General features: G+C 35.4%; 1 protein-coding gene across 2 annotated transcripts in view; it reads left to right on the top strand.

The window, feature by feature from the left end:
• The window catches only part of LOC115849259 (uncharacterized), a 61824-nt gene that overhangs the window by 35618 nt on the left and 13461 nt on the right, over window positions 1–12745 (top strand). For both annotated transcript variants that reach the window (XM_060292945.1, XM_060292944.1), the window contains 2 exons: window positions 11257–11339; window positions 11899–12037. In XM_060292945.1, coding sequence (XP_060148928.1) covers window positions 11257–11339; window positions 11899–12037 — 222 coding nt within the window. The remainder of the gene's footprint in view (window positions 1–11256; window positions 11340–11898; window positions 12038–12745) is intronic.

Here is a 12745-nt window from a genome sequence, read left to right as displayed (position 1 = left end):
AACAATAAATGCCGGAGGGGGTGTAGAGGAAAGTTAACCTCTTGCACTCTTGGTGGGAATGTAAGTTGATACAGCCACTATGGAGAACAGTATGGAGGTTCCTTAAAAAACTAAAAATAGAACTACCATATTACCCAGCAATCCCACTGTTAGGCATATACCCTGAGAAAACCGTAATTCAAAAAGAGTCATGTGCCACAATGTTTATTGCAGCTCTATTTACAATAGCCAGGACATGGAAGCAACCTAAGTGTCCATCGACAAAAGAATGGATAAAGAAGGTGTGGCACACATAAAAAGAAATGAAATTGAGTTATTTGCAGTGAGGTGGATGGACATAGAGTCTGTCATACAGATTTAAGTAAGTCAGAAAGAGAAACCAAATACTGTATGCTAACACATATATATGGAAACTAAAAAAAAACAAAAACAAAACAAAGGTTCTGAAGAACCTAGGGGCAGGGCAGAAATAAAGACACAGACGTAGAGAATGGATCTGGGGACACGGGGTGGGGGAAGGGTAAGCTGGGACGAAGTGAGGCAGTGACATAGACATACATACATTACCAAATGTAAAATAGATTGCTAGTGGGAAGCAGCCACATAGCACAGGGAGATCAGATCGGTGCTTTGTGTCCACCTAGAGGGGTGGGATATGGAAGGTGGGAGGGATATGCAAGAGGGAGGAGATATGGTGATATATGTTTATGTATACCTGATTCACTTTGTTATACAGCAGCAACTAACACAATAATGTAAAACAATTATATTCCAATAATGATATTAAAAAGTAAGTTTTTTACAAATAAATTATTACAAATTATTACAAATAATTACAAATTATTTTTACAAATAATAAGTTTTACAATAATGTAAAACAATTATATTCCAATAATGATGTTAAAAAATAAGTAAGATATTTGGCCATAACACACACGTGAAAATGCAAAATAAATATGCTTTAATGCAGTGGGTATATGGTGCTCTCTTTTTCATACTTTCCATAAAATAATTAAATTTAAAATTTCCAGGCTGGTGTGGGTTTGAAGATAGTTTTACATGTCTATGAGTTGGGTGACATGTGGGGAAGTGGAAAGATTTAAGGAGACGTTTGGGAAGAGGTGTGTGTGTGTGTGTGTGTGTGTGTGTGTGTGTGTGTGTCTTTTATTGTAAGAAGTAAAAATAGTTAAAATTATAAAACGGAATATCTAAATGAAAATAATTGTTAATATAAATTAGCCACAGCCTTTTCATGCAGAGATAGGTTTCTCAAACGTGTTTGTACATGCAAAATAGTATATTTCAAAATGGAGATATTATAAAATATTGGGAGGAAATATCTTCATTACTTTTCCACTTGGATTGCAAATTTCTTAATAAATAGGATGTGACAAAATTCTTGATATTCCTGTATGCTTATATGAGTGCTATGTACCACATGAATGCTCAATTAATTTTATTTAATGATGATGAAGAACAGATATTTAGTAAACAGTGCCACCTTTTACTTCTCACTTCTAACTCTCATACGTATTAAAGCAAAGCATTATTTATATCAATGTTTGCCAAATTGTTCACAATATTTTTGGATTTTTTATTTCAGTGTATAGAACAAATTGTTGATCATGCAGTTAATTAGCTCACCCAAGCAGCAATATAATTTAACCATTAGGCTTATCAAAATGACCATACCAAATTCTTTCAAGCTCCAGTGATTTTAGTCATATCGGCCAAACACAGAAACTGTGAAGCTTCATTTCTGTTAGCTTTGCTAAAATGTTCTTTCTTTGAAAGTTTCTATCTCTCGTTCTATGGGCATGATATCTCAGAAAACTTGCTGCTAAGGGGGTCTTTTTTGGAAGCAAACAAAATTTTGATGTGACATTTTGTTGTATCAAAAGGTCTTCATCCAGGTTCCAGCATTTCAACTTGCTGAATTCTGAATAAGTGTGGAACAGTTTTTGTTTTCCCCACAGTCCAAGGCTTAAATGTAATCACAGATTTCCTGATAGCTGCATAGCACCCAAAAAGGGAGCAACTTTGTGTAACTGTTGCTTCAAAATCTCAGATAAAAGTTCTCTATGAAATTAATGCTAATAACCACTTGAATCATACATGGAGCTTTCAGACATCAGGCACAGCAAGATATCTGTAACATGAGACTATGAATGCTACTTGGCAAGATTTAATATTCAATTGTCATGTAGCGCTCTAATATGGATGTTGCACAGTTGGAGCCAGACAGCCGCTAACTATACAGCATGGTCAGAATAGTTAATAGCGGCATTCAATAAGTGAATGCTCACAGAAAGTAACCTTTTATCTCTTTTTTAATCATTTCCTTGCTGATTTATTCCCATACCAATCTATTACTAAACTGAAAAGTATGATTGTCAAACTCTTTTTTAGAAATGAAAAGACTTAAAAATATGAGCATTTATGTATTCATGCTTAAAAATGTTCTTTTACTGAATTACAAGTAAATATAATGTCCAGTTGTAACCTTTACAGTTATTGCAGAATGGTCTTAATACAATTATTTTGAAACATATTTATTCTGAAATTATGGTTATAAAACAACTACACTTGGCCAATAGTGTGCCTCTATTTGTCATCATGAGCTAAGGACAAAATAGTCTAGCCTGTAATATAGATACATAAAATTAGAAATAGCAGAAATAAAATTTAGAAATAACAAAAATAAAGGACTTTTTCTCTCACCAGGAAAATTCTATTCTAATAACCAATGTCCATATCCAATAGTGTCTGTCCTGTTTGAATAAGATAGAGTCATCTGATATAAAAATAAATTAATAATAGTAATAATACTAAAAACTCATGATTATCTACAGATGGTTAATCCACACCTGTTGGTGTCTAACCCAGCTGGATAAAGGTGATGGTCTTATTTTTCAAGGAGCCCAATCCAGTTTGTATTATTCTCCTAATAGGCATGATAATTGGGTTAAGGCTAATCACTAGGAAATGTGCTATAAGAGAACTATGAACATTAATGACAGGATATCTTAGGTAATACCCACTAAAAGATATACTAGATGTTAAAACAAATAACTCTGCTATTTAATAAAATTAATAATGAAATGGAACTTATTCAGTTAGCAGTTGTACTTTATTGTCTTATCACTAGACCCTGTCATTCGTTCAAAAGAGACACAAGTTCAAAATTCTACTATAAAATAATGAAGCCAGTTCTCATAAGCTAAAGAAAAAATCTGAAGTTAATGATTTTAGTGCTTTTCTATGTATGGGAAGATGCAAGAATCTAGGGTCACTGAAATTCTTCCTTAGATGTGCATCTTAACTATTGAGGGGCCCCGTATATCCAAAACACAGAATGCTTCCTGTTTTTCCATCCTGAATTCCCCTCAGGCCACACTGCAGTGCGCTGCAACTTAATCCTTGTAGAACTGGAAGGGCAGGCAACATTCTTTGTTTACCCTGTGTATTTATTTATTTATTTTTTATTTGCAATGTATATTTCTTTTATTGGGAGGTAAATAGTCACCTCATCTAATCTTTTTTTTAACATCTTTATTGGAGTATAATTGCTTTACAATGTGTTGTGTTATTTTCTGCTGTATAACAAAGTGAATCAGCTATTTGTACACATATATCCCCATATCCCCTCCCTTTTGCTCTCCCTTCCACCCGCCCTATCCCACCCCTCTAGGAGGTCACAAAGCACTGAGCTGATCACCCCGTGCGATGTAGCTGCTTCCCACAAGCTATCTATTTTACATTTGGTAGTGTATATATGTCAATGCTAGTTCTTGCAGAGGTATGGCATCATGCTTATTTTTTCATTAATTTTATTTATTTTTGACTGCGTTGGGTCTTCGTTGCTGTGCGTGGGCTTTTTCTAGTTGCGGGGACTACTATTTGTTGCGGTGCACAGGCTTCTCATTGCGGTGGCTTCTCTTGTTGCAGAGCACAGACTCTAAGCGATCAGGCTTCAGTAGTTGTGGTGTGCAAGCTCAGTAGTTGTGGTGCACGGGCTTAGTTGCTCCATGGCATGTAGGATCTTCCCGGACCAGGGACTGAACCTGTGTCCCCTGCATTGGCAGGTGGATTCTTAACCACTATGCCACCAGGGAAGTCCCTGGCATTATAATACATTTAGCAAATTTCCATTATTGAAAAAAAGTTACATGAAGTCAGTGTTGTCCCTATAAAAAGGTAAGACATATGGTTGCTCTATTAGGTGTAGTGCTAATGGAGGAAACTGTGAGTAACATGAGTCATACTGTCTCAGGATTTAAATTACAACCGTTGTAAAATGTATACCTTTGGCAAATGCATTCACTCTTTCTGGTCTACAATACCTCAGGATACTGTTTTGTGGTACTAAATAGAACCCAAAGAGGTGACTGCATTTTAATGTAGCTTCCAACACACTCACATAAATGTGTGTTTGTGTGTATGTTTTTGTGTGCATGTATGTGTATGTGTTTCTTAGATCAAAAGTAAGAAAAATTTTACTCGAAACTTTAAAATACTTAATTTCATTAGACTTTGGTGCTTCTGGCTAGAGAGAATTTAAACACAGCCTAGGATGTTGCTAATTAACATGAATTTTTAAAGGAGATTAAGGCTCTATTATGCTAGTTTCAAGGCCCATTTTAAAGACTGTATCATGTGTTAATATAGACTTGATCTTTTTTAAGTTGTACTCTCAATAAGTTGTTTTAACTCTGTTTATACATACTTTATATATACTTATGGATGTGTTGTTTTTGTTTTGTTTTGTTTTGTTTGTCATGGGTGTGAAACTTTTCTCTGAGTTTCACAGGCCAGTCTAGCAAGTTAAAAACTCACTTCACAACTGATCCAAAAGAACTCTAGCAGGGTCTAGAGTCACTGTTTTTGGTGGACAAGACTATTATTTGAGGCAGAAGCAGGAAAAGAAAGAGTTCCTTTCTGATGGAGTAATCTTAGAGTGGGGTTTAAAGAGTACTTACCTCTTTCACTTTCTTCCATTTCTTTGACTCACTTTTTCCCTGGATAGGTGACCACTATTCACCAGATCTTAAATTCCCAATGCTTAATTATCTTTAGTCCTGACCAAGAGGTGAGACAAGAGGAAATGTGGATATACTAAATCTCTAAACAGAAAATTAATCAAATTTCCTTTCAGAATAATTTTTCTTCTACCAACTTTTGATTAAAGTTGCTAATGGAAACCAAATTGATAAGTTTGAGTATCAAATTTTATTTTATCATTCTTATTCACCTTAGGAGGGCACAAAGGTACCAACAGGCAGGCAGTAAGAAGGATAGAGAAGTAAAATATCCTAGATAATCAGTACACTAGTTCTGATTGAGAGCCCACTATGCCTTATTATTGTGCAGATTATTCCTCATCTGTGCTTGATGTTCTTTCAAGATAGGTATATTATGAGGCCATTAAAGTAGAAGGTCACAGCAAAGGGATTGCAGACTCCAAACAAGAAGGAACCAATGTTTCACTTTGGTTCTTAACATAAAAATGCACTCAGTTGTGTTCATTAGATATCATTATTCATTTATCCATTGAACAAAAAATTTACCAAATGCCTACTATGTTCTTGGAACTGTTCTATACTCTGAGGATACAGTGGTATTTCAGATTAAGTCTTGTCCTCATTGATCTTACATTAGAGAAGGGAGAGGAGGCAGACAATAAACAAATAAGCAAGTAAATAAATAAGATAATTTCAGATTGTGATAAATTCTATAAGTACAATAAACAGTGATATAATAGTGACTTGGAGTGGGGAAACGTTAGATGAGAAAGTTAGAGATGACTTTTTGAAAATGTGATATTTAAATTGAGCCTGAAAGTTGTAAAAAACACTTCCATACAAAAAGTCAGGGAAAGAACTTTCTAAGCAGAAAGAATACAAAAACCCTAAGGGAAAAAACAGGCTTGATGTGCTCAAAAAAAGAAATTCAACATGACTGAATTGCTGGTGAGGTCAGCAGATTATACTGGGTTTTGTAGGATATGGTAAGGTATGTAGGATTTGATTTTGTTATTAGTTCAGTGGAAAGTCACACTGGAGGACTTTCTCCATGGGAATGATTCTGAATGCTGAAAACTTACTGACAGAGTGTATATGAAGCATGAGGAAAAGAGAGGAACAAAGGATGACTTCAAGGATTTTGATTTGAGCAACCGGATGTATGAGGAATACTGGAGGAAAAGCAGAGTGTTTTTAGATGGAAGAGGGGTCAAATTTTTTGGTATTTTCATGGTTAGTTGGGTATGTCTATTAGACTTCCAAGTGGAGGCCTTGAGTTGGCAGTTGGATATATGAATTTAGATCTCAGGGACAAGTACAAACTGGAGATATAAATTTGATAGTCATCAGGATATGAGTGCTAATTAAAGTCATGTTACTGGACTTATAGACAGAGTATAAATATAGAGGAAAAGAGAAGTTGGTAACAAGCCCTCAGGTGTTCCAACATTTAGAGATCATGTAGCAAAGGAGAAGCTGGGCCAGAAAAAGGATCTGGGATAGATCATATAGAGCAATAGGAGAAAAACTAGGAGAGTGTAGTCTCAAGGAAGCAAAGAGAGAAAAGAAAGTATTTCAAGAATTAGGGAATGATCCACTATATTAAATGATACTGAGAGATAAAGTCAGGTGAAGACTGAGAAATAATATTAGATTTGGTAAAATGAGATGGCTGGCAACCTTCACAAGAGCTGTTTCAGCAGAGTGGTGGGGACAGAAGCAAGACTGACACGGACTAAAAAGTGAAAGAGAGGTGAGGAAATGGTTACAATGAGGGTGACAACATTTTTTTGTGATGTTTTAACGTAAGAAGCAGAAAAATGAGGCAGCAGCTGCGAAATTATGTGGAGTTAAGAGAGTTTTGTGTAATGCAAATCTATATATTAATAGGAATGATCCAGTTGAGAGGGAAAAATGTGACACTATGGGATAGAATGCTAATAATTGCATGAAGAAAAGCCATGGGAGGGCAAAAAGAGGGATCCTGAGAACATTTGGAAGAGTTGGTCTTTGATACAAGAAGAGACATTTTATCCATAATAGAGTGTGTGGATACAGATTCAGGTCGGTTGGTAAATTTGCTGGTTGGAAAATGAAATAATTCTCTTCTGACTGTTCCTATTTTCTTAGTGAAATAAGATGTGAGGTCATTAACTGGGAATAAAGAACATAGAGGAGAAGTTGAAGATTTGTGGAGAGATGGAATGGTGAAATAGTTGTCTCAGAGAATAGGAAAATAAATTAGGAAATTGTAGGATTGCTAGACAGTGCTGTTTGGCCTTTTGGAGATTTTTAATCATACATTTTAAAATATGAAATTCATCTGAGAAACTAAAATCCAGTCCTCCATTGGCGCAGTCTACTCCTGGTTCCAGGTATTGATGCCCTAGAAAGAGCCTTGATCTGTAACAATTAGAAAAACTTCACTGGCATTGGAGAAGAGAATGAATAGGACAAGTAATTTGCCTCTGACTCTCAATACATGGGGCACCTAGTCAGGCTGTCCCAGATAGATTAGAATGACCTGTGTGTCTTCCTACATACAAATTTTGCTCTTTGGAATGTCATCACAGAGTTCCAGAGACTTCTCTTGATTTCTTTAATTTTCCCAACTCTCACATGATGTTTTGCTCTTTGATCATAGATTTAAATCAGAATCTGCTGACTTTTCTACACTTATCATATGCTAATTTTTTCCCTCCACATGGCTTTTTCATTCTCCTTTGAAATTGTCAAGGTGGACCATGGCTTAATGCTTTACTGAACACATCTGTCTCACACACTCACAGGGTCAACCTACTTGTGGGTGCTGAACAATGGAATTAATGATGGTGCCTATGTAATACCAAATAGGGTATTTCAAGGTTTTCTGAAGTAAGATATAGAAGAGAAATTTCTTTTGATGGAGAAAGTGGAAGCCGTATTGACTGTATTTCTGAAAAACAGGTGGAGGCTCAGCTTTTGGGTACAACAGCAGTGATTTCAATGTAGGGTGATCAGGATAGCCCCACTTTCTGTTGGTTGTTCCAATGTAAACATGAACAGTTACCCCTGTCACTTTCATAAGTGTTCTGGTTTGGGCAATAAATTATATAGTCATTCTACTTCAAGAGGCTTATACAGTCATTGATTGTGGAGAAAAATGTCTTCATAGCTAGCTGCTACTCTTTCTGAACCCCTATGGGCTCATAAGAGTAGGATGTCACTATCAAACTATTAGAGGAAAACATAGACAGAACACTCTATGACGTAAATCACAGCACGATACTTTTTGACCCACCTCCTAGAGAAATGGAAATAAAAAAAAAAATAAACAAATGGGACCTAAAGAAACTTCAAAGCTTTTGCACAGTAAAGGAAACCATAAACAAGACCAAAAGACAACCCTCAGAATGGGAGAAAATATTTGCAAATGAAGCAACTGACAAAGGATTAATCTCCAAAGTTTACAAGCAGCTCATGCAGCTCAATATCAAGAAAACAAACAACCTAATCCAAAAATGGGCAGAAGACCTAAATAGACATTTCTCCAAAGAAGATATACAGATTGCCAACAAACACATGAAAGAATGCTCAACATCATTAATCATTAGAGAAATGCAAATCAAAACTACAATGAGATATCATCTCACACCAGTCAGAATGGCCATCATCAAAAAATCTACAAACAATAAATGCTGGAGAGGGTGTGGAGAAAAGGGAACCATCTTGCACTGTTGGTGGGAATGTAGATTGATACAGCCACTATGGAGAACAGTATGGAGGTTCCTTAAAACACTAAAAATAGAACTCCCATATGACCCAGCAATCCCACTACTGGGCATATACCCTGAGAAAACCATAATTCAAAAAGAGTCATGTACAAAAATGTTAATTACAGCTCTATTTACAATAGCCAGGACTTGGAAGCAACCTAAGTGTCCATCAACAGATGAATGGATAAAGAAGATGTGGCACATATATACAATGGAATATTACTCAGCCATAAAAAGAAACGAAATTGAGTTATTTGTAGTGAGATGGATGGACCTAGAGTCTGTCATACAGAGTGAAGTAAATCAGAAAGAGAAAAACAAATACTGTATGCTAACACATATATGGAATCTAAGAAAAAAAAAGTTCATGAAGAACTGAGGGGCAAGACAGGAATAAAGACACAGACCTACTAGAGAATGGACTTGAGGATATGGGGAGGGGGAAGGGTAAGCTGTGACAAAGTGAGAAAGTGGCATGGACATATATACACTACCAAACATAAAATAGATAGCTAGTGGGAAGCAGCCGCATAGCACAGGGAGATCAACTCTGTGCTTTGTGACCACCTAGAGGGGTGGGATAGGGAGGGTGGGAGGGAGGGAGGTGCAAGAGGGAAGAGATATGGGGACATATGTATATGTATAACTGATTCACTTTGTTATGAAACAGAAAATAACACACCATTGTAAAGCAATTACACTTCAATAAAGATGTTAAAAAAAAAGAGTGGGGTGTCACACTATGATCACATGACCATCACCACCCCTAGGACCTGATCTCAAGAAATAAATAAATAAATAAGTCACCATGTCAATCTGACCCTGCCTTCTATTCTATAAGTTTATACTCCTTAGGTTCTGCCTGAAACACTTTTCTACATCTATCTAGCTGTATCAAGGCCCAGGTCTGGCTTAATGAGTTTAAATTAGGCCCAAAATGGACAAGTGGGAAGTATGCAGCATCCCTCTATATAGTAGCCGAGACTCACCTACTACTTCCTATGGGATCCTTCTCCCCAAATATATCCATACTGCTTCAGCTAGAAAATCTGGTCTCTGGTCCGCAAATCCAAATTTTAGATAGCTCTCTTTTCATTGCATCAGATATGCTATTCTCTCTTGCCTGCTGGAGAAAAAGGCCTGGACCAATGAAATTAAGTCCATGGAAGGAAAGGTAGCCCCTTTAAGAACTGATGTACAGAATGCTCAGGAACCCATGATTCTGTCTACTATGACATCAGGGAGCCAAGAAAAGAGGGACTGGCTATAGACACAAGTGAAGCTTTCTTGCCAAGCTTCACTGAAATCACACTTTCAAGAGTCATGGTTTTCTTTTTTAGTTTTGTGGGTTTTTAAAATTTTATTTTAAAGAAGATTGCCAAAACAAAGCAGAAAAGGAAAGCCCAAAGACAAATATTTAAACAATAGAGGAAAAATATTGGGTCTGTCTCATTCTTCCTGTTTGTATCAGTTTTTTTTCCCCCAGATGATACTTAACCTTTATCTCATCTCCAACATTATTATCAATCCAAGGTTCCTCACCACTCCCTCCTCCAGGGGTGGTTGTGGATGGACATGAGCTTAAACTTAAGGATGAGTCATGGTATATATTTCACATCCAATTTAATCTTATTTTAATCAGAAAGTTCAATGGATTATTTTATAATCTGCATCAAATTCCCCCATGTCAAAATATCTCTATCAAAGTACCTATATAAAAATATCCTTGATTTCAATATGGCTCCATCAAAATGGCTATGTCACAATGTTATGTACCCACACATAACCAGTATGGCTGTAAGAATAGGCTCTGTGTAGATCTGGTCTGGATCCACTTATATGCCTCATGTCTGTGTTAAAATGCCAATTTCTTATTTCAAAGTCCGTATTGCTACAATTTACTCTTTGCTTATGTACTTAAAGTATGGTCTTTAAGAACCAACTCTTTATCAATTGATTTGTATTTGTTTCCCTCCAAAACTCTGCTGTATGCTGTAACTGTTTAATGTTGCAGCTCTCTATATTCAGCTTCAGTATTCTCTAAGTTACTTTTTGTCAACTCTGTTTTGTCTGGGGATTAGCGTTTTTCACACTATGACAATAGGAAGGGGGATTTATATTTAATTCTTTTGACTGGAAGCTTCACGTATTGCTTAGAGTACCAGCTGAAATGAATCTTCCATTTGTATTTCCCCTTCAGTAAGCCATTCTACATCATAGAGAGAAAGATAGATAAATATAAACAGATAATAGATAGAAATAGACAAAGACCTGCTAAATTACCACTATAATATGTAAACATTTGCCTTTTAATAATACCGTTGCTTATTTGTCATTTTTTAGGAGCAGGCCTGGAGGTATCTTGACATTTAGATATTTAGCATGTGGTATCAATATGAGCCATTGTATTTCAAATTTCCTTAAAATCATGGCTAAACCTTTCCTCTCTCCCTTAAACAAAAAACAAAATCTACCTGCAGAATCCCTGGAGTTCATCCCTTCAGAGCATCCTTCCTAGAAGTCCTGTATCTCCACCACAACAGTTCTCTGGAAGAAATTACAAGTAAGCAATCCCTTAAAAGGAAATTTAAAGCTTGTAAATACTGAAAAAGAAAGAAAGCAGGATATTATTTGGAAAGAATTTTAGCAGAAAGTTTTATGTATTTATTTTTCAGTAGGAGGTGGGGTTGCAGAGAAGGAGAGGCATAGTCAGAGATAACAGTGTTTCTAACTATGAATATATACATAATTGTGTTTATGCCAGAAGATAACACATTTCCTGAGGAAAAAAGCACTGACCTAGATTAATCTGTAAGATTTTTAAAATTATATTTCCTTCACTTATCTAAGTATCATAGTAATTTCTCAGACATTCTTAGACCATAGGAAATATTCCCTAACAAAAACCCTAGTTTTAGTGAGGAATAGAATAAAAGCAGAATCATTTTCTTTGTTTTATGAAGATGCCATTATTTTAGTATATCTGCTATATCGATCTAATGTGCCTTCTGGATGGTTTCATTTATTTGCTTCCTAGAGAATATAGTGATAAGAATCTATGTGTGTTTGATATTTTTAAAATATCCTGAGATATTTCATGTTTGTTTTTTCATTTAAAATAGCATTATGACTCATGAGCCCAAAGAGGACAATCCTTACATCCATCCATCTTTTATTTGGAATGGCTCTCTGGGAACAGCTAGACCTGAAGCAAATTATGGGGACAAGTATTCTTCAGCCATGCATATGAAGCCACTTTTCGTATGTATCATGCATTTCCATTTCTATATATAGTTATCATCACTGTAGTTCTAGTAAAGGTAATATAATGAATACTAAGACTTTGCTATAGCAAAATGATATGACAGAATCATTTGAGATAAAGATATGGAAAGTTTAGCTTATAAGACTCACTATCACTACTATTTCACTTTGTTAAATGGGATTAGGAAATATGAGTCAAAGGTATAGTATATATAATACTTCATATGTATAAATATACTATGTATGTAACTTAAATTTGCAATCTTTAGAAAGGAGATTTGAGATCAAAGGAAGACTGGTTAAATTCTGTGAGACTGGTCTTATGATAATCATTAAATTATCATAATTTAACAAGGCAACTGCTATTTTGTGTTTTAGTGTACTTAATACATTAAATAGTACATTGCTCAAGCTAATGCTGAATACTGGCTAATTGCTGATCTCTAATTACAAGACATATTAACAATTATCATGAAGTACAAACTGTGTTTCTCTGTATAAGTGTTTAAAACCAGAAATCAGAAAAAAAAGTGAAATAGATCATCACCCGAAAGTTATCTTTATGAATGTTCTTGACAAATGCAATGAATTATAGAAAAATGAAAATAATTCACCAAAAATGAATACCTTATGTTTGTTGACATATTGAATTTTTGTGTTTTTTGGGGGGAAGGGTCATTTTTAGTTGAGTGACCACTGACAAAA

The sequence above is a fragment of the Globicephala melas genome, chromosome X, assembly GCF_963455315.2.
Source record: "Globicephala melas chromosome X, mGloMel1.2, whole genome shotgun sequence".
NCBI classification, from domain to species: Eukaryota; Metazoa; Chordata; class Mammalia; order Artiodactyla; family Delphinidae; genus Globicephala; species Globicephala melas.
The sequence above is the reverse complement of the archived record's forward strand: the minus strand, read 5'-3'. Positions and strand labels throughout refer to the sequence as shown.